Genomic DNA, 23,475 nt, shown 5'->3' on the forward strand with positions numbered 1-23,475 from the left:
TTATCTCTGAGTAGTGGGATCAGGATAGAAACTTTTGCCCCTTTTTTCAGACTTTTATATTAAATACACATTATTTTTCATCTAAAAAAAGCATTTTTAGATGTCTATTACCACACATTGAAAAAAATACACGAGTACTTACAGAAACAATAACTAGGAGACACTGCAGCAGCGCCACACAATGTAGAACGGGCGATCCTGATTAAAACCACGCAGTTACATAAGGACCCACAAAGTGAGAGCACCTGCTGTAACAGGGCGTGGCCGCCTTCTCTTTGCCAGTTGTGTCTTCAAGGCTGAGGCAGTTCTGAGCACGGCCAGTGTCAGTGCTGGTGTCTGGATGGATGCCACTGGAGGTGAGGGCACCTGCAAGCCGAGAGGAAGAACAGAAATCATCCTCTGCTTTTTCTGTCTTGTTTCTCTGTTACTTTTAAAGAGAGGCATAAATAAGATAAACTAAATCTTCCCTACTGAAATTTCAGTAATGAAACCGTTTTCAAAGTGTTCACAACTTATATTCTGACTATAACTGTCTTTTCAACAAAGCATCATATTTATTAAATGTTAATTAACACAGTTAATTAACTACCTGTTAAAACCTATTAAAGAACATGAAATGCACTACGTGAAAGCACCACGCCTGCAGTAACTACCTTAGCTCTCTTCACGGCAGTGCAGTCAGCCCCCACCATCCCGTAGCCCTGAGCTCCTGATGCTGGTAAGAGAACACGCTGCCGCCTCAGATGGAGAGAAACGGTGAAAGTGTTTTCTGAAATCTACAGCACTGACAAAACATAACTGACAAATCCCAGGCTCCTTTGAGGCTGTCATTTTATGTTTCTGACCAACACCCGTCAATGAGCAGAACCACCCCATTTCCGAGCCATGGGACTCACGTGGGAAGCAGTTTTGGAGAAATTTCCAGGTATAGAATGTAACCAACTATACATAGAACTCTGAAAAAACAAAAGATACAATACCCTGATTTTGGAAGACACTCAAAATATTCTCCTAAGCCTTAGTAGCTGGAAAGGCTGGGCTTATCCTAAGCCACTTATTTATTTCACAGCCAGTGAGCATCTCCCACCAACCCTATTTCCCTGTGTCTGCTGGGAGCCTCAGACACACTCTTGCTGTCGATCATATAAGTCACAGGGTAGACGCGTGTGTCTCACGCCTGCAACACTAACACAGGCCCACCTCCTAGCCTCACAGTTTGAACTTAGCCCCATTTTCTAACCTGTTTATTTGGTATCTGTTCTTCTGTAAGCTGCCTGAAATGCTTTTTGGAACAAGTCAGAAGAATGAGTGGGTAGAGAAATGGACAGTTGGACAGGTGAGAGGTGGACAGACAGACAGAGAGACTCCAAGAAAAGGGGAACAAAGAAAATTCCCTATGCAGAACCCACTTCTAGTCAGGGAAGAAAACCGCCACGGAGACGTGTGAAGAGGCAGGTGGCTTAGGGCTGTTTCCTGGATTCCATGAAAAGTCACACCAAGAGATGAGAGGGTAGAACTATAAATAATAAAAGAAAAAAGCATGCATGCTTGAAAAATATATCTACAATATGTACTTTCTAAAGAATAGATTCAAATCAGCAGGGCCCAATAACACAATCCTTGGATATTTACAGAAATGAGAATCCCATCTCCAAACCACAAGGCATCCATTAGGAGCACTGAGAGTCTTCACGGGGGGGTCATAAAGCCGTAACCGCAAAAGCTATGCTCTCCTGCACTTACGAGGAACGAGCAGCTGTGCTAGGGCTGCCCACGTGCGTCACTTACACCCCCAGCACCTCTATTGGGGGGACGCCTAGCGAGCCCCGTCTCTGCAGGACAGAAAACTAGTCCGAGAGACGCTAAGCCGGCCTACCAGTTCTCCATCTCACAGGACTGGTCATTCCAGAGCAGGACTCGAACTCGGACCCACGTTTGTTATCACGGTTCTACCGTGCTTTGTGTGCTTATTTTGTGTATAATACATTTGTTTCTGGCATGAAAGGACATTTAATAAATGATCGGTTGTCTTGCTATCTCTTTAGCTCACAATCTTTATATTTTTGAATTGTACTCTTTTCCCCTGGAGAAAGGAACGGAAAGAGCAGTGGTCAGAATGAGCTGGGGCTCCATTCTTTATCTGTTACCTCATCTCATCCAAGTCCCCAACCAGGGAGAAGGATCAAATGTCCTCTTCATCTTTTAAAGAGAGGTCTCCAGTGATGGTGACTTACTCAACTCCAAAACCAAGTCTGGGGGAAGGGCACATGCAGCTACCAGAGCAGTATCATGTATAGGAAGATGAAAAGAGTTCAGGGGGTTAGCCTGATTTAATTTCAATCGATAAAAGAATACCACACACTAAAAATACTAGCATGCAATGGATTGGCTCTTTCTTGACATCTAGAAAGTTTCCACAGCCCATATGTAACATTATCGTGAACTAGTGAAAGGAAGAGTCCACAGATAGGGAAAATCAATGCCACAGGCAGGCTGAAACCCAGGCTGGAGGAAAGGAAGAGAAAGGGCATAGTTAAGAAAAGGGGAAAGTCTGGGAAAAAGATATCATCACAAGGATTCTCAAGCATCATTCAGCAATCATAAAATCATTCATTCAATAAAGAGTTACTTAGGTCCTATTTTGTGCAAGATTTTAGAGGGCAAAGAAAGACCGCAGGGTCCATGGTAGCAGCAAGTGGTGGGGCTATAATACAGTTCTCATTCTGGTACCTTGCACATTTTTACTCAGTATAAAGGGAAAAAATAAAGAAAAATAATACTATGTAAACTCTACACATGGTTGAGATAAAATTAAAGAAGACCTAAATACCTGGACAGACACACCACGCGCATTCCTGGATCAGATGACAGTGCTCTTGGTATGTCAGTGCTCCACAGAGCGATCCATATATTCAACGTGGTGTCGATCACAATCCCAGTGGGCTCCTCTGCAGTAACTGACTAGCTGCTGCTACAATTCATATGGGAATTCGAGGGTCTCAGTAACCAAAACGTACTTGAAAAAGAAGAACAACGTGAGAGGACTTGTAATTCTCAATTTCAAACCTTACAACTGTATCTCCAGGTGAGATTAGAGGCCATTTTAACTTATTACTGTGTTTATCCTTATTTTCTAAATTCTCTACAACGAATATACCTGTTAGAATAAGAAAAATAAAAAGTAAGGTATCTTTTAAAACATGCACAACGATTCATTCATTGGGAAAAAAATTATTTTAACTATAAAGAGATAAACAAATATCTAGTGAAAAAGGACTACTTAAAAAAAAGGGTGCATTTACATTTTTCATAAATTGAAAACTGAAAAACAGAAACACATCAAGTTTCTAGGGAGACAAATAGAAAATATCAACACTTATTTTCAAAAATTCTAATTGAACATTGAAAACTCAAGAAAGGGAATATCGTGATTGACAGCCAACTGCAAACACATGGAGAGCAAAGGCCTAGAAATCACAGTTCCTTTAAATCTGCTACTAACTCAATAGGAGAGGAAATTCCTCCCTGAGGGGACAGTTGAATCCCATGCATAAGACAGGATACACAGTACAAACTGCACTAGAATCTGGGGTGATTTTCTTAGAACAATTCTGAAGTTACAACATTGCTGAAAAACTATAAAAACACTGACAGACAGATTAAAACACACGGTCATATATATTATATAGGAACATATGAAGTCTGCTCCCATATTACATAGAAATACAAACATATTTGTGCATTTATAGGCACTGATTACTTTATCTCAGATAGAATATTTCAACTAAAACAAAAAATCAATAATACACACCTCTTGTCAAATCTACTTGATAAGTTACTCTGCTATGTAACCATAATGTGTCTAAGATAGATCTAAAATTAGTGAAAAAGATCTTTGTATGGTTCCTTGAATTCTTCTCAAAATTCCAAGCTTAATTTTAAAATAGATCTGAGCAGTATTTCTATATTATCTTTTCCCTTGTGAAATGAACAACATAGTCTGTTGTCAAAATTCTGTCCTTACAGTGATTCACGAGCACCATATCCTCACAAAACTGCTGGACAGCAAGGCGCTATCCAGACACTGTGACCAAACAAATGAAACACAAGGAAGACAGTGACACTATTCTGGAGGGCATATAATCTGTGTCAACACCGGGTTTTTATTTGATTAGTTTGATTGGGTAGCAAGATGAAATCAATCAAGTACTTTCTTCTTTGAGCATGTTGTAAGTCATGACTCTTTTCAGTGTCATGAGCAGGAAAGAGTTAAGCATGACTTGATTAGGTCAAATAGCAACAATCATAACCGGAGAGTGAGTAATAAAGAAGTTAACTGATAGCAATACTTCTGCCTACATGAGACCTAAAATAAATCTACACTGATATCTGAAAGGAAAATGAGGAAATGAGGTCCCAAAAGAGAAAACAAACAAACAAGAAATCAAAAACGGTAACAGTTTTTCATTAAAGATTCCAGGAAGGAGTGGAGCATGTTGGTGAAAAGCACAGATGTTGGGGACAAACATGAGGGTCTGAACTCCCACAGCACTGGGTAGCTGTGACACTGATATGTCAGTGAAATTTTCTGCATCTCAGTCTCCTATCCATAGACTGGGGACAACAACCGCACCCATCTCCTAGAACGGTCCTACGAATTAAGTTATTTTATATATAAAATTTTAAATAAAATACCTCAGATTTTATATAATACCCCAAAAGCACAAGGAACAAAGAAAACAGAGATAAACTGGAGTTCATCAAAATTTAAAACTTTGCTTCAAAGGGCACCATCCAGAGTGTGAAAAACCAATACACAGGAGAAAATTTTTTCAAATCATTTATCTGATTAGGAATTTGTATCTCCAAGTGAAAAAAAAAACAAACCCTACAACTCAACAATAAAAAGGCAACTCAATTAAAAGGTCAATAAAGGATCTGAAAAGGTATTTTTCAAGGAAAATATACAAATGGCCAATAAGGACAATGAAACAATGTTCAATATCATTAGCTCTAAGTGAAATCAAGTCAAAACCACTAGAAGAAACCGCTTCACACCCACAACAATAGGTTATAATAAAAAAAAAAATAACAACCACTAATGAGGACACAGAGGAAGAGGAGCAGGCAGCAGTTGCTGGTGAGGACGTAACACAGCATGGCCACTTTGGTAAACAGCCTGGCAGGTCCTCAGGGAGTTGAACATTTGGTTTCTGAATGACCCAGCAATTCTGCTGTCTGGGCACACACGTAAGAGAACTGAAAACAAATGTCCACATAAAAACTCCTAAAGGAATTTTTGCAGCGACACTACTCATCACAGCCAAAAAGCAGAAACAACCCAAATGCCTATCACCTGATGAATGGGTAAACAGTGGGGCCCAGCCATACAGTGGAATATTATTCAGCAATAGCAAAGCATAGAGTACTGACCCAGGCCACAACGTGGACAAACATTGAAAAAGATACTCAGTGTGAAATAAGTCAGTCACAATAGACGGTTCCACTTACATGAAGTGACTCGATTTAAATGAAATGTCCAGTACAGGCAAATCCACAGAGAGAGAAGAGTGGCTCATTGGGGCTGGGGGAGGATGGGGAAGATGGAAATATCTGCTTATGCATACGGGGATTCCTGTTGGGTGGAAGAAAATGTTCTAAGTTTGAATGGGATGCACAATTCTAGGCATAGAATAAAAACCGCTGTACATTTTAATGGGTGAATTGTAATAAAACTGTTAAGAAAAAAAGCACCTCGGGCCAGTACCTTCCCATAGAAAATGCAAATTGCTAAATTTCATTACAGGAAGAAGAAACTGCCCTCAGCATGAAAGCAGGAGATCAGCAAATGTGAGTTAACCGTAATTGGACAAGAGCATTTCACTTGAAACAGTTGCTGAGTGTACACGAAATATTCAGAAACAGGAAAATTAGTTTCACATCACGAAGAAGCATTCTGCTTCAAATGCAGATCAATGATTCGGCAAGCCAAGCTGGTAGAAATGACCAGAGAAGAAACCTGGTCTGTAAAACAAGCACCAGAGCCAGCAAGGAAGTGGTGATGAGGAAAGCAGGCGGCCGAAAATCTGGAACAGTTTGCTACAAATAATTTCTCCAATGAAAATTCAAAAATAAAATGAATGTGATGTAATGCTCTGTTGGCCTCACGTGAATGGCCTTCCTTCGGTTCTCGACTGTTCTGTAACCCCGATTGAGAGACTCAGGAGAATCAGCATGGCTCCTGGGAGTCCCCAAATGACTGCCCACCAGCACGCTGACCACCATCACATCTGCCAGGGTGGAATTGCAGAGAAGAGACCAACTTCTGAAAGGAAATGTTGACAAGGGAAGAAAAGGCTGCAGTCAGTCCTGGGACAGAGGCCCTCTGAGCAGAGGCCAGAAGGCTTCAGGTGAACTGCAGTGGCTCTGGGGCAAGAAGGGACCACGGGGGAGCATATCTCAATTCTCTCCTCTCTCCCCCTTGGGTAGGAGAGATAAAGCCTGCATACTTCTCACCTGGAACTGTGGCATCTGGCTGGCAGAAGTCTTACCAGCACGGAATGATTATTCAAGACTCTGTGTAAAAATTCAAGAAATCGAGAGGGAGTAGGGAGCCAACTCCACGAGCCTCTCAAATGCTCCCATATTTATTGTGTATAATCAAAGGAAAAATTCATCAACAGTTGTGAGATAGTAAGGAGGAACTTCGGGAAAGACGGGATGAGGCAGAGATTGTAAAATCCACAATGAGTACAAAGGATTAGTGTATCTTTAGGGAAGTCATGGGGTGAGGGGAACAAGATACATTTTTAGATATGTGAATTACAAAGCAGACCACCAGACCAGCCAGGTCCTTGTTTTGGGGATAATAGACTATCTAACAGCACACAAGCCCAGCGTTTATTGCTGAGGGCCAAAGTCCTTGCTTTGCAACCAGCAGAGTGCTATCTAAAACCTCAACTATGCAAGCAAAGCATTGTCTCTGCTTTTTAAGGCAAGGAGACTGGAGTGAGGATGCACAGGCACTTGCTTGCAAAGCAGTTTCTAAGCATATTTTTTTCTTATCAAAGTTCACAGCCGGCTGAGGTGTGCTACAGTTTGTTAAACCAATCATGGGCTTTCACATGGAACCATTATGGAGGACAACCTAGGATGACAAATCCTGCCTCTCGGTCTTTTCCTGCCATCTTCAGCCACTCTAGCAGGGTCTAGGCACATCCGTGAATAACGATCCTACAGAACCACCCACACTCTTAAATCCTGGTGCTTGAAACTTAATTTTAGCTCTACACAACTTACCGTAGAAAAGTTTCAGAAATAAAAGATATGATATCCCTTTTATATCTCATCATATTACTGATTTTTCTGATTGCTCTAAGCTGCATCTACTTGGTAAAGCACATAATTCTACAGGTGAACTCAATAATTTCCATTGGGCATATCTATCATTTTTGGGCTCGCTAACTACTATTGGTCAAATATCGATACACTTAATTGATTTATTTGTTTATCAATTTCAGCCGGGAGGAGAGGGAGTGTCACTCTTTTCCTCAGCCCACCCTCAACACTTTTCTCATCAACTCAGGACTCCTGAAAACAAAACAAAGTATTTGTTTCCCTTCTACTCTTTCCACAAACACAACAGGAAACATCAGCCTGGAGAAAGAATGCAACAAAAATGTTAAAACAAAAATCTACAAACCTGAAGCAACTCCATCTACGAATCATGATACACAATGAAATGAGAGTAAGTGTGTCAGGCACAAAGCAGGCGTGAGCCTGACCACCTCATTTCTATTCTTCAAAGGAAGGAAGGTTTTTGTATTTTTTTTATCATTCTTTGTCATTGTTTCTGATTATGCCAAAAAATAGTTTATGAAATAATTATGCACTGCAATAACAGATTTTTATTGTATCAAGTATAGATGGCATTCAGAGGGGATAGGAAAACCCAGCTCTGTAAAAAATGCAAAATTTCTTCCCCTGTTAATAACACGTATACTAAATGCCACAGAGAATTCAAATTATTGTGGAGAGGAGCAAAAGCCACAGAACAAAAGCAAAGTCATTACAATGAGTCAATTCAAAATTCACTGGACAAACATGCTCAATGCATTCAAAGAATTTTAAAGGCACACTGCAAACCATTCACTTAATGATCTACAGGCTAGAGGAAGCATTTCCCTCTTTAACAGACAACAGAAATCAATAGGGTGCCCCAACAAACAAGGACCAAAGAACAATCAGGTTTTTAACGGTTCTCATAAATCAGCATGTTCTAAACATCAAAATCCAGAAATTTTAAACATTCATTCAAACCACAATGAAACAAGCATTTCAAAAAAAAAAAAAAAAAAAAACAAAGAAACTAAGCACACAGACCATGTACATAGATTAATAAGCATGTCTTGTACCGCTGGAAGAAAGAACAGGCTATAGCCTTTTACTTGAAAAATAAAACTACTTTTAAAGATAACTGCTAAAACACATTTCAACATTCATGTTGCCTTCAAAAATCTGAGGCACTTGTATCTGATCAGAAAAGCAATTCTGAGTAATAGTATGTTACAATTCAGCGCCAGATTGCTTTAGAATAAAAAAGAAAAGCTACTGTTCCTCAAATCCTGCACAGAGTGTGAAGTGCCTCCCGGCCTCTTTCTCCTCCCGTTTTCTATGCTCATGCTCCCCAACACTTCTGAAACAAGTGTGACAACCTCTTATTCCCAATATGCCAAATGACAAAAGAATATCAATTTATTTGTGTAAATATATGCCTACACCTTGAACTTGAGGAGAAAGGTATCAGAATTCTATATGGAACTTATTTCTACCTTCCTGAAATCACACACACAAACGTTCACACAGACACAGACACATACCCCCTGGATTACTGGACACTTCAAAAGCTTACGAATTCCAACTTCTAGAAGATAACTTTGTAGTTAGTTTAAAATGCAATTCTGTCAGCTTTTGAAAGCCTTGATCATCTGCTAAACCATCCAAATATCAAAGAGACCCAATTAGCCTTCTCTGTAGAATGTAATTTCCATTGATGGCAAAACAGACCCTAAGAAGTACTGGATCAAAGACTCGTGTTTATCACTACCTATGATCGTTTTTAAGCACATTAAAAGATTCAGAAATGTATGTCTCAACAACATTTATTTTTATTGAAATAGCATACGTGTTCAATTGTCTATACAGAGACTAGTTCCCATGATGGTGTTTAAGATCTATTTTGTGTATTGCAATATTTATTTTCAAGTGCAGACAAGGAGGGTGTGTATTACTCAGTTTTAGAGCACCTACTTAGCATGCACAATGTCCTGGCTTCAATCCCCAGTACCTCCAAAAAAATAAATAAAAATAAGTGCATATTTAAAAATAAGAATAAAGTTATAAAAAAATACAGACTAAAAACCACTGCAATCTAGCTGCTACAATTATACTAAAAAAACAAGGGTTTCTATCAAACACTGAGTATATGCCAATCACAGAGACAATCACAAATCACACCTGACAACCATCACGTGTGGTTCTCAGCTAACCTACTAAGTAGACACGGATGAGCAACCCGGCACTGCGGATGAGGAGACGGATCTCGGAGGAGCCGTGGACGCTGACCGTCCTGCTCCCCGCGACACCACGTCAGCCCAGGGCAAACGCTGACAGAGCTGCTCTGATGGGACACCAAGCTGCATGGAGCCTTGGGGCACTGGGAAGTCCCAGAGAACACTCAAAATTGTTCAGTGAAAAACCAGCTCAAATATATTACATTGTGCCACATCCTTTAAACAGGGAACATGACTGAGACTTTTTGATGCCTCCGTGTCCTTTCCGCCATCATCAATTATTTGCCCTCTCAACGTGACCAGTGATGAACTGGACCCCATATGAAGTGCACTCAGATGGCAGAGCTTTTAAAGCTGTTTTATGAATTTTGTAAGACTCTGTCTATGCCTCACCCAGGCGGTCATCCATCACTTCTCACTGGTGTGGACGTACCACCTGAAATCACTCCTTTCTCCTTTTTAAAATCCCTTCATCTAATCCAGACTTTTCAACAGCAAAGCAGCAGCTCAACCACAGACAGTGGACAGCTTCTCACCAAATGGACTCGAACAGCCCATCGGACTACCTGGAAGCCCTTTTCTTCTATTAAACCCACTTCCGGGTACTTCATCATTTTCTGGTTGGTGGACTTGGCCACCGACTGGCCAACTCATAGAGCTCCCAGCCTCACATCCGGGGGTGGGAGAGGACCCTGCTCTTGGGAGAAATCAGTGAGGAAGGCGGACATCCTCCAGCCAGGTTTGCACGGGTAGAAGTGCAACAGTGTGCTCAGAAATTATACCTTTAGCTTCCCTGGGCTCCCATGGACTGGTTTCACATTAACCAAACTCATGACACACTGATGCAAGAAAACCAGAAACTTATTAATGTAACAGAAGAAGTGAAACTATGAACCAGACTGAAATATCAGAGTTCAACCATGAGTACATTTTCTCCTCCACAGCCCAATCACGGGCAGGCAGTCACATGGCAACCATGGACAGAAGCAGAGCAGGAAGGGTTTGTAGATTAACTCAATGGACTAAATTTCTGTTATACGAAAAGATCTACTGCCTAGAAAATAATTAACGCTAATCACAGTGCACACTTCGTGGACAGTGGCCGAGACATGACAGTGAGCACCTGTGTAACTCTCCTTTCCCTGTCCTTTCTGGGCTAACTGATGCAAAGTGGTACAAAGATTCAGGGATGCAGATACCTCTAAACACCCAAAGCCCATCTCTGGGAGCCTCAAAACCAGACAGCCAGGGTTTAAATACCAGCTCTGCCACTTACTAGCTCTGTGACCTTGGCCAACTTACTTACCCTCTCCGTGCCGAAATTTCCACACTGTAAAACTGGGATAAAATTCAATCCTTCCTTACTCACTTGTTGAGAAGATTGAAGGATTCATTTCTGTAAAACTCTCAGAAAAGAATGTACCACATTTTTGTTGTTCAACAAATGTCAACTTAATATAAAAGTGATTTACAAGTCTCCCTTCTAGTAATATTATGTGTTTCCTGGCTAGTATAATTCCCAAAGAAAATCCTTATTTCTCCTTTTATAAACTCTTGGGGAGCACCCTCACATTCCATCCCACCACCTGTTTAAACTAGGTAGGTGATGCCTCCTCCCAACTCCTCTGGGCCATGGAGAGTGCTTCTCCCTTCATACCCCTGGCCGCTGGATCACAGCTAGCCCTCGTCACACTAACAGGGTGAGGTGTGAGTCCGGGGAGACAAGCAGGGAATGTGAAACCCTACCTTTCCCTCCAGTGTTGGTCACCATTGGGAAGCACCTGGGATGCTCAGCTCCATGTCAGGACAGCCCTGTGCATGAAGGGGCAGGTCCTCTCAAGGGAAGGCTCGCTGTGGCCCAGAGTTACCTGGGACAGTGTGAGTCTCTAATTCTGGGACACAGTATCATTACACACATTTTCCCACAGCCCTGAAGTTCATGGAGAACGTGGCTTCATCAGTAACAAAGAAGACATTTATCGCCTGCCTACTCTTTTGTGTCATCTCTCAGTTGGCTGCTGGAGACAACATGCATATAAGTATTGGATCCCCTTAGGCCCCAACATATATGAAGTAACAAAAAATTCTGTGGCTTAACGTTGGTTCAGGGTGACTGTGTAACAGTTCTGACTCTGCTGATGCTTAATTATGGGTATAGGAACTATGGAACCTCCTCAAATATCTTTCATCATAAAGCCAGCATTTCTTGTTTTCCTGTTTCTTAGTAATTGACAAAGACTATAAAATGATGGCTTCACACCAAACAGCAGCTAAAGATTATGAGCCCTCTTGACATACCCACTGTGGTAAACACTTTACATAATTTCTAATTCTCACAATTCTACAAAGCAGATACCAACGTCCCAATCTCTCAGACGAGGGAAAAACTCAGAACGAACTGACTCAGGCTCACATGGCTCAGTGGCAGCGCGTGCACGCAAACCCAAGTCAAAAAACTACACCCCTTCCTATATGTACCAAATCTCCTACCACCAATTAACACACAGCAGCGGGGTCAATACTCAGGGAAACCAGCACACTTTTCAGATTTAAGGTGCTCCAGAGGCTGCTACTAGCTGTTTTATAAATTCCCGACTCACTGGTTTCTAACACTGGAAGAAAAGTCCGATTTTGCCATTGTTTACACAGCAAGTCTGAGATGTTCACAGCGAGATGACAGAATAAAACTAAAATATAAGCAGAACAATTTTTCCAGGTAGACAGACATAATGGACATTGTGCTATTCTGAATCATCAAGCAAAGAAATCAAAACAAAATAACGTTGTTTAAGCCTTCTTTAACAAACAGGAAAATTAAGACGGTAAGATGGTGCAACAAGCGCCACCTATGGCTAAAAAGACCTTCCAGGTTGCCAGGAAGCATGCAACACAAAATTGCCTGTAGGATCAGAAACGAGAATCAGATAACTAAAAGCTTCTCTAGCACATACTGCACTTTGCTTCGGGGGAAGCGAGGGTAACTCAGTATTTAATCTGATATTGCTAATACTCCTGAATATAAACAAAAGACACAGGCTCATGGAAACTCATCTTAGAAGAGGAAAGAATCCAGTCCAGCCACTTCATTTTACAGGAGAGGAGACTGAGACATGGGACCTGTCCTCCTTGCAATCGGCAGCAAATCTCTCCTAGGCCTCATGTCTTGCACTGTAGCAAAAACGAACAGATTTGTACTAGGCCTATATTCATAAAAGCCGCGTCTGTATTTTTCCGAAAGTAGGTTATCTAAGTATCTTGCAACATACTTCTCAAAATCCAGGAAATCATACGTTTGTTGAAATACAAAAACATTTATTTACATAATAAAACAACATGAGCTTTATTGTCTCTATTAAAAAAGTTACATATCAAATCAATGTTTTGATATTTTAAACCTGTTAAGAGTGCAGGAAAAAAGATCAAAATTTTCTTTAATCACAAAAGAGAGAAGCTTATTCCCTGAAAATGATCAATGTGGATGTCAGAATCCAACGAATTTAAATGTCTGAGTGGATGGTTACACTGCAACATGACATCTGATTTCTAACAATACACATTCTGTGTAAATAATCTTCAAGGTCGTCTGTTTAAGGCAATTTAACTAGTCCCTGTCTCACTAGAATGATACAGATTTCATTAAAACTTCATAGTGCACTAAACAATAAATGAATCCTTGTTACTTTAAGCCATATTCATATATATCATATATATACATATTAAATATGCATCAGTAATAAGCCACCCTCTTTAGTATTCAGAGTTGATCCTTCTAAAATATCTGTCATTGTGACAGCACATTTTTACTAAGCACCTCTTGAGTTCTTTGTATACAAGGCTACTAACTCTCACAGTCAGAAAACTTAAACGATATTACTCAAATTTCACAAATGAGGAAATGTACTTAAGCCATGAAAACAACTTATATATACATCATCAGGAAAGAAAAGAATAAAGATTTTCTTAAAATATTCACTGACAATCTTTTCTTCCATATTAAGACTACATAAAACCAATTCAGTCTTTGTAAGTATTTTTGTCAATAAGGGCCACTAGAGAAAAACAAGTAACATCATCAGCAGTGGTTGGACTTTCAAAGCCCCCTTCTCATTTGCACTATAATTATTTTTAATGTTTTGTTTTTAGTGCTTACAGAGCACTAAAATACATAAAAATTAACTTTTTATGCCACTACCTGAGAATTAAACATCTGTGAAAATGTACAATTTTAATTTATGTCACTATGTCTCACATTCTCATTGGTGTCTCCCCTTTGAAGGCCTCATCAGGCTGAGATCACTAAAATCGGCCATTTATGGAGTCACAGGTGTTCGGGTAACCACTCAACGGGAGGCTGATTAGAGAAGCAATTAAGAATGCATCCTGTGCAGCCTGGGTTCCAGCACCGAGCTAGCCACCGCCAGCTGCATGTGATTTGGGACAAGCTGCTCCATCTCTCAATCCCTCAGCTGCAAAAAAGGAGACACTGATACCTACCGTCAAACACATGCTATGAAGTAAAATATGAGGAAAGTATTTTAGCCTTAGGGAGGTGTCCACTCAGAGCGAGTTTGGTCATTTTGATGATGAGGATATCTGTTAATAAATTCAGCTAGACCAAAAAGGAGAAATCACCTTAAAGGAGAAACATTTTAAGCCAATGAACATTTCCTTTTGGATGGATTGCAGAATATTCTATTCATTTTTTTAATAAACAAAGTTTTGTCCATTAATAATAGATTTACAGGTTCATGGACAAGTCTCCAGAAAAAGAATTAGAGGCCTCTAACCTCTGAATACTAAGAAAGTAAATTTTAAAAAAAATCAGGGGGGAGATTATACCTCATTTGGGAGAGTATGTGCTTAGCATGCATGAGGCCCTCAGTTCAGTCCCCACTAACTCAATTTAAAAATTTTTTTTTTTAAGAAATGGAAAATTAAAGCAAAATGATGGAGGAATACAGAAATTTTTTAGAGACTCATCTCAGATTTAAGATGTGGAATAAACCATCCATTTCTCAGAGGAAATCTTGAGAACTATGTAAACTGAATCTGAGATGTCTAGTCTTCTAACATTATTCATGAATTCATATTACCAAGTCTTAAAACTACCTGATAACCCACAGTTGTGATACTGATCACAACAGCTGCCAACACGGATCTAGCTCTGGCTAGGAATGCTCTGTTCTGACATCTCTGCCCCTGAGGCCTCAACAGGCTGAGAGCACTAAATTCAGTCATTCATGAGCATCTCCTGTAAGTCCTCCCTTTGTGCTCCTCACTCTCCGCTCACCAGCCACTCTGAGGGAAACACTGTTATCATCATCCCCACCCGCAGATAAGGCCACTGAGGCACAGAGACTAAACCCTTTCCAGGTCATATTGGCATTAAATTACGTCTGTATTTCTGCTGTTTTGCTTTTGACAAAGGAATCTGAGGTATCAATTCAAGGGAGACTGTTAAATAATAAAATCTGTCAGGTCTTCACCTCAAAGAGCAGATACTATAAATTCCTGATGTAGGATGAGGCTGCCGCCACAAACTGACTCAGCTTGAAATTAATATCCAAGATGAAGCAGCGGATACACGTAAATATTCACGATTGTCAACTCCGCTCACGGGTCTGGGCCCTTCACTGCCTGAACTGGGGTGAATACTCCACCCGTGTCAGGGAGGGAAGCACGGCTTTTCCAGGTCTCCCCAAGGCTTCACGGGCTATTTCCCCCCACAGACTGTCCTCAACAATTAAAAAGCTCTCAAGATTTTTACACCATGCAAAACTGAAATACATTTCTGCAGATGGAGCACTTTCTCAGGCTTAAATTTATTTTGCCTACACTCAGCAGCGGGGGTAAAAGAAACAAGACTCTGCAAAGTCTCTGATTCTCACCACTCACACTAGTAGAAAGGCCACTGCACAAGATGTCTCTTCAGAGTGCAGGGTGAGAAGAAAATAAAGCCGCCCCCAAACACAGGCACTCCCAGAGATAGCGCTCAGCAGTCTTCTGCACACTCACGGTTGTGCAGCCCTCATCACCATCTATTTCCAGAACACTTCATCACCCCAAAAGAATCCCCCTGTCACTAGCAGTCACTCCCTAACCCCCCTCCACCTAGCCCTTTGCAACCATCACCTGCTCTCCGCCTCTGCATGTGCCTATTCTGGGCATTTCAGATCACTGAAGTCAACAGTATGTGGCCGTGTGTGTCTGCTCCCTTTCACTTAACATGCTCTTGTCAAGGCTCGTCCATGTTGAAGTGGTATCAGCATCTCTTTTATTTTTTGAAAACGATAAGTTTATTAGAGTGTTGTAAGTACTATCAAAAAGAGTAGAGTGGAGCTTAAGTGATTGTGTTTCAAAGGGAAAAGGGCGGGTTGAGCAGTCAGAGTGGACTTCCCAGAAGAGGTGGCCTTTTTCATTTTCCTCTTTTCCTTTATTATTCACTCTTACGTCTGAATAATATTTCACTAAATGGAGATTCTACATTCTGTTCATCCATTCAGCAGCTATGTATGGACAAGGTCCAGAAGGATGAGTGTATGAGGCGACTTGCAGGGATGGCATTTAAGCAAAGGGCAAGATGTGCTTTCAAAAAAAAGCCCACAAACAAAGGCGCAAGGAAATTCAGTGCGTTTCTGAGCAAAGTGCATGCTTGCTTCGGCAGGAAAACCGTGCAGGGCTGGGGCGGATTTTGGCAGGAATCACGGCGTGGGAGTCACCTGAGAAGACTCCCCACTGCACGCAGCTCAGCCAAATCTCCTCCCTCATCCTGTATTGTTAGAGCCATATTTCTAGGTTTCTCTTATTTCAAGTAATAGCACTTTAACTACATATCTGATCATTTGCATCAGACCACTTTATCTCCAAGGCACAGAAATTTATTCACTAACCGGAGCAGCTCCAGAACATAACGGTGATGGATTAGGGAGTCCTGCAGCATCCCAGCCTGCATGCACAAGCCCCACATGTGCCCTGGTGATGTCCGGAAAATTAAACGCATGGAAATATCTCACTGCTGCTACAAGTCATCTGCCCTCAAATTGCCCCAAACTAATGCTGGCAAAGCACTACTCAGCCCTCTCACTACAAAGAAAAAAAAAAAAATGCTAAGAAGGCAAATTTAGGCTCTTCCATTGAAAACCAGCAACCATCAATGCCAGTATCTGAGTTGGAATGCTCCTGACTTCTAAAACCACTGCGCCGTTATTTTTCAAATGTGGAAGTCATATATGAATTCCACGTAGATGATATTACAGTAGGACTTTTCTTTTCAAAATTTCCAGTTGCAACATTAGCACAAGAAAGTTTATGTTTCAGCTTTAAAAATATCAATTATCTTCCACTTTCTTAATTTTGAACCTATTATTATTTTATAAATGGAGCTATGCTGCATAATATAAACAAACTGTTTGAATTCTGCAAACAAGACCTTTATGACCTCACTATTTCAGAGCAAACTTTAATGGTGTTTTGAGAGGTGGGGCCTGGGGTGCTCACTAACAGCTCACTAAGGATGTGCTATTAAGTAATGCAAAGGCTCTAACTCCACATTAGCTCAGAAACCAAAGAAACTACACCAAAGCCTTACTTTATCATTTTTAAATTTTGCTATTCTTTGGAATATTAAATTTCTTTAAAGATATGATTTTTTTGAGAAAGACAACAGCTGTATTAAATTTCCTCTCACCAAGAAAGCAATCTTTATCAAGAATAAATACCCCATGGAAATCGAAATGACGGGAGGTTTCTAGCTAAGTGAACATGCAGATCTGAACAGAAATCTAAATCCTATCAGATCTCACTCGAACCAGCTCAACAAAGTCCTGGGCTACCCTGGAACTTAGCTCTTCTGTTCCAAAAGTTGGCTAAGCTAAGATCATCACACAAGGCAGCGAAGGAGAGAAGAGGAAAGTCCACCTGGCAGCCTCCATCCCTTTTCTTCCAGCCAAAAGTCGCCTCTCGGGCGACCCACATAACAAGCCCTCCCCATAAGGAAATCCGGCATCCACACTGCCCCAGCCGTCCCCAAGCAGCCCTGATGCCCCTCTCCCAGCCTGTGAATGGTGTTTTAGTGGCCCCCCCAGTTGGTGGCACCCTCCCCCTCTTCCCCGCTACACACACACACACACAGAGCAACGGCAGCCTTCCCAAATCACAAAGTTGATTATATCACCCCACTTCAAACCCTTCAGAGGCTCCCTGGTGGAATTCTAGCACCGCCCCCGACACTGCTTACCCAGCCTCAACCCAGTTTCCAGGTCCCCAGTGACCTCAGGGACCCCCTGTCCTGCTCCTACTTCCCACTTACTCCAGGCTCATTTTGATTGTTTCCCAAGGAAGACTTCCCTCCCTCCAACCTCCGCAACTTGTTCCTCTATTCCTAGAACATTCTAGGCTAAGTCAACTTCTGACACTGCTAAGCTCACAAGAAGCAAATACATTTTGCTTACTAATGTGGGTCCACCCACTCTCCCCTAGACACACAGAAGTGCGCGTGTTATGAATAAATGAATGACGGGGTGGGTCTCAAAGGGACAGACAGACCTGCTCTCGCCCGTCCCGACCCTTCTGTCTGTAGAATATCAGAAGCAAAAGCAGAAGTACCTTTCCTGAGGGTCACTTCCTGCTGACACCCTTCACTGCCTCCAGTGTCTGTTCAAATAAAACCCAACGTCTTCCAAAGCCCTTCACCCCAGGCTCTCTCCAAGGTCCTCCCAAGCAGGGGAACACTCCACCCTGGACCACACAGGACACTCTCCCCAGGTCCCCACCCCACAATCCTCCAGGCCTCTGCCCGGGCTGCACCTGCCACCTGAGCCACACTCTTGACTCCTTCTCCTGGCTGACACTTACTCTGTCCTCAAGATTGAATGTAGAGCCCATTTCTTCCAGGAAGTCCTCTCTGATAATGTCCTTTAGGTCTTGGCAGGGCTCCATCTATAGCAACAGTACATGGTGACCAACTGGGTTTTTGCCCACTCCTTTGAAACCACGAACTCTTGGGGGCCACGTGGGAAGGAGTGAGAGATTACAAGAGGGATGGGGGAAGCAAAAAGCAAAAATCACAGCCCAAGTCCCAAATTCAATGATACTTTCTCAGAAAAAAGTATAAGCTATTTCACACCTGTGCAATTTGGCTACTATTTTTGTGGCTTGTGGACAGCAAGAGATTGGTGTTCTAGTCCAAAACGCGGGTTACATGCAAAGAAATGTATATATTCATATCCAAAGGAAACCAGAGCTGTTCAACAACAGTTTGCAGTTAGAATAGAAAGGAACTTTGATAAAGGCAATCTCTCCCTCTTCTTTCTTTTCTGGCATCATATAATTTTAGAAGTATTTGCGTGACTAAGAGATGGCTACAGCCCGTGATTCTGCACTGGAGTGTTTGGGGCTGAGGAAGCCCAGATTACATTCACTGCGTAAATGCAATCACACCAACACACTGATAGGTGCCGTGGTGGTGGAGCTGATGTTCCAAAGCAGGCAACCTTACTCTGTAAGAGAACTCTAAATAAAAAGTAAGAATTGCAATGTTCTGTACTCAATTTCATTCGATATATGGGTCATTAACTGATAGAATATCTTCACTAATGTAACCCAAATATAAATTGTCAACGTCGATTTTCTTCATCTGACCGTTTTATGCTAACTTTGGTTATCAAACCCTCACTCCATATGGAAAGCTCAGGCCTATGCTGCAGCAGTTACATCCCGTGGAAGAAAGCCTATCAAGGGAGAACTGGAGAGTTTCCCTTCAGAAGCTGCTAAGTCTGGTTTTGCACCTGTACGTCATTTGCAACCACGTCATCGTCAAAGGAGTAAGACCTTACCTCTGTGGGGCGAAAATCACTGCGGTGCTTCTGAACCATCAAAGAACACTGAGCTTTGTGAAACTGTCCTGAGACACTTACATCGTATTATTTGTGAAAGGCTCCAAAACTGACCCAATTCACCAATGCAGGTACAACAGAGAGGTACCGGAATTAGTAGAGAAAACATGCCGTTGAAGTCTGACAAGGCCCTGCTTGAATCCTGCTACAGCATTGACTAGCCGCTAAACGGACTAATTCCTTAACCCCTCTGAGAAGGCTTCCCAATCCGCAAAAGGGAGCTGCCATCGCTCACCTGTGAGGCATGGATGAGAATGCAACACGCAAGTAGGGCTGCCGACTGGTACCTGACACGGGGACTGACTAGCTTCCGTCCGCTGCCCTTCTCCCCTTTAAACTTGCACTGTTCCCCCTGGTAAGGATCAAACCCCTGGAAAACACTGCCCGAATCTTCTGTGTATCCCTGAATACATGCATTACCCTTAGGAGGCCAGAAAAACAACTGCCTCCTCCCCAGTCACTATCAATGTTCTTAAGAGTCTGGGTATTTTTAACTCAAATTTTCAGGGAGAGTATTCCAGAACTTTGCACGCACCATTCTCCAGGTTGGCTCCCCTCCCAGTGCCCATATATTGTCACCTCAGATCCTCTGTCTGATTGCCTTCTGTTCATTTGAAAGCGAGTCCAGTAGGGTGGCGACTCCCAAGGACGCCCTCCCTCCCTCACAGGTGAGTGTGACTACTTTCTCCACAATCCAACTCCAGCTTCTTAGAAGTCTACCCTCCCGGACCCTGCAGACTCTGCATCTTCCCAAGACACACATGTGGCCACGACCCTCCTTTCAGATTTCTTCCAGGCTGGCCCTGTCCAACCCCCGGCCCCTTAAGGATAAATGGCATTAGTCTGAAAATCGCAAACGCCGCAGACTGACACACGAAAGCTGCATGATCTGGGCTTTCCTCCAACCCAGGCACATACCTGCCCCCCCTCAGCCTCAGTCTGCAGCTCTCAAGATGATCTAATTCACATGCGCGTCTGTAAATGCCAGCTAAGAATGACGACTCCCAACGTGTACCTCTTGTCTGGCTCCTTCACCTGGGCCCCAGGGCCATAGACCCGAGTGCCTCTTTGAAGTCCTAACTTGGATGACAAATGGCATCTTAAAAATGCCTCATGTCCGCCATTTACTCTGGAATTCGATTCCTGGCAGGTACCTCCCAGACACCCCATTTTAGTAATAGCCCCAGCACCCACCTATGTGTTTGAGGTCACATTCAATTTCCACTGTTCCCTCCCCCAAGCCCGGCCCTGGATTCAGTCCTGTTATATCCGTCACTAAGCCCATCTCAAGTCTGGTTCTGCAGGGACCACGGCCGGAACCCCACAAGCTCACAGCATGGTGCACTGAGTCACAGTCCTCCAAAGGGTGCTCCCTGGAGGGGGAGGCATCTCCTGCCACTGGTGACCTCAGAAGGCACTGTATTCTCACAAAGGAGGCCCACTAGAAGGGACTCAAGTTTCTCCCGTGGTCTGAGATTTGAAGGGCCCGAGGTGTGGGGGAGCTCATAATTAGCAGACACAGTTGTCAGTAAGCAGACGAGGATGGAGGATCCCAGGCCAGGCTGTTCTCACTCCGACCCCTGGGCTTTCGGGAGCCACGGGAAAGGCCTGTGTCCAGGGCATAGCTCGGCCATCACAGATCCCAGCCTGCATTTGCCAACCCGGACAGACTAGACTCCTTCTACTTGCGACATGTACTTCTGATCTGTTCCCCACCCACAATGTGATGGACTCCTTCAGATATTCTCTCTTGTCTGAAGCGAGACAAATTCAGTGAAAAATGAAGTGTCCACATTTGGACCAGTGCATGAAAGGAGAAACAAGGCCTCATGGTCAGCATGATGGTGGTGGCCAAACACTTTCACCGGGTGAGATGAACCATGGTGGGGGTGAGAATCTAAGGTCCTAGGTCGGCCAAAGCATCTTCCTTCACAGTTGACTGGGGTGTTGGAGACTCACTACCGCAAACTAACGACAAGGCCGACAGAGGTGGACGTCAGCTGCAACAGACACGGAGTCAGCTATTTACTGCCAACATGGGTTAAAAGTAAAGGCCGGTGCAGGGAGGCCTGCACGGCTGCTGAGGCAAACCACAGACCCGGCTCTGAATGCCCACTGGCTGGAGCAGGGTGGAAGCTACGGTCCCCATTAGCAGTCCCTATGTCCACCAGATCCAGGTGAGCCAGCTACTTAGGAGAAGGACATGTTGTCCTGATACTCAGATAAACCAGCCTCGTAAAGGGAACAAAAGAGTGGCATGGATTTTAGACCAACTTCTGCCTCTTTGTGAAGGCAAAGTAAAGTAAATGGCACGGGAAGTAAAATGCAAAAAAAAAAAAAAAATTAAATAACAAAACGGTGACTGCTTCCTCCAACAGCTGCTCACCCCCGAGCCTGCCACTTCCTCACCAGTGACCGCCAGCCAGGCAGCGCCTTCACGCACGTCACACAGCGACAGCCAGGAACCGAGTGCCAAGCACGTTTGTGTAAAAGAAGGAATGTAGCAAGATGCTGCAGAATTTGACTTTACAAGTTTAAATACTCCATGAAAAACATCCCTCAGCAGCCGCCTAAATGAATTCGCATCTCACTTCTTCAAAACAATCAAACAAATTTAATAAGGGCGCATTTGTCACCAAATATAAGGAGGACCAAACTGGTTCCTTAAAGCAAGGATTTTAAGAGGTATCAAACACCAGTGGGTGATGTGCTAAAAAAAATTAGAAAATAAAAAGATGACAAGAATAATACATGGATTAAGGCAGCTGTTAATTTTTTGCTTTTTAAAGCGATGGAGACAGCACGGAGGGCGATCTAGCTATTTCCAATGCAGGGTGTGCACAGCCCACATTTTCAGACGCAACAACATGCTCACAGGGCAGTACAAGAGAAACAGGAATAAAGAAAAAGGAAAAGAGGAACAAGAGAAAATTAGAAACACACAAGAACAAAAATGACTTTGACAGCACGTACAAGAATTTACGTGAGTGTGTGAGGCCAGGGACGCGGGGATGGTGAGACCCACCCTCACCTCCTGCTCCAGGGAGAGCAGGGGCCTGAGGGGAGCGGCGCTGCCGGGGGACCCCAACGTGGTCAGCGCCCCTAACCAAAACTCCACATACATGGGTCTAGGCAGGTCTTAAGCTACAAATTGTGGTCACATTTCAGGCTGGACAGTTTTATGCACTTCCACCAAGAGTAGCAGGAGAGAATTAGGCTCTGTTCCTGCACCAAAGCATTGTTTAAAAAATTAATGTCTGCGGAATAGTAAAAGCAACAATGGAGTAAAAGTGATTGGAGGAGAACGTGCTAGACCCTAGCTCACTGGCCGCGTTATCTCAATGACGTTAAGATGCTGGCTGAGACCTTACGGTACCAAAACAGACAGACGCACCAGGAGGGAGATTTAATGCGCTGCTATATTTTGATGCCGGGAGCCATGCCTGGTACACGAGGTTCTCGGTAAACAATGGTGACTGTGTCAACCACTATGGGCTAAGCACATATCCAGGTACTCCTCCAAATCCCAAGGGCAGACTTCAAAAGGCAAAAACAAGCAGGAATTCTCTGGTGGGTCCGCAGACCCAGAGCCAAGCAGTTGCTGAGCAAAAATGTCACCAGTGCCTCCTGTGACAAGAGGAGGCACTGGCCAGGGGGCAGGGGCAGGGCTCCAGGCTTCCACTGCTCACCCACCAGTCTGTCCAGGGGGAGAAGTTGGTCCCTGCTTATTTTGCACCGATGCACCTACCTTGACTGACGCCTTGGGGATCAGCAGGAGGTGACATGTGAGGTGAACAGAGCCAGCCTCGGTGTAGCCCGGTGCTGGCAGCTGTGCCCTCAGCAGTGCCCAGGCTCCTAAACCTGACACTTCATCTCCAAGGAGCAGATGGTGAGCGCGGGCATGTAGATCACAGGGCCCTGTGAGGACAAGAACAGATCATGGCCACGACATGCCTTGCCCCTTCCTTAAGCATGTTCCGGAGGAACAGGAAATTCATCCAGAGCCCGCT

At 43.1% G+C, this 23,475-nt stretch overlaps 1 protein-coding gene across 45 annotated transcripts in view; it reads right to left on the reverse strand.

The window, feature by feature from the left end:
- Positions 1-23,475, reverse strand: part of LOC141578007 (uncharacterized) — a 192,699-nt gene that overhangs the window by 80,418 nt on the left and 88,806 nt on the right. For 30 of the 45 annotated variants that reach the window (XM_074366515.1, XM_074366519.1, XM_074366521.1 and 27 more), the window contains 3 exons: positions 23,214-23,383; positions 2,831-3,016; positions 143-366 (listed from right to left, as the gene is read on the reverse strand). Coding sequence is in view for 8 of the 45 variants with exons in the window: in XM_074366519.1 (XP_074222620.1) it covers positions 2,972-3,016; positions 23,214-23,383 (215 nt within the window). In the remaining 37 variants the exon portion in view is untranslated. Of the gene's footprint in view, positions 1-142; positions 367-896; positions 957-2,830; positions 3,017-3,066; positions 3,158-5,511; positions 5,636-6,168; positions 6,326-23,213; positions 23,384-23,475 lie in introns of all 45 variants that reach the window. The other 15 variants (XM_074366510.1, XM_074366513.1, XM_074366511.1 and 12 more) reach the window with 8 other exon arrangements.

Source organism: Camelus bactrianus, chromosome 6 (assembly GCF_048773025.1).
Source record: "Camelus bactrianus isolate YW-2024 breed Bactrian camel chromosome 6, ASM4877302v1, whole genome shotgun sequence".
Classification (NCBI taxonomy): Eukaryota; Metazoa; Chordata; class Mammalia; order Artiodactyla; family Camelidae; genus Camelus; species Camelus bactrianus.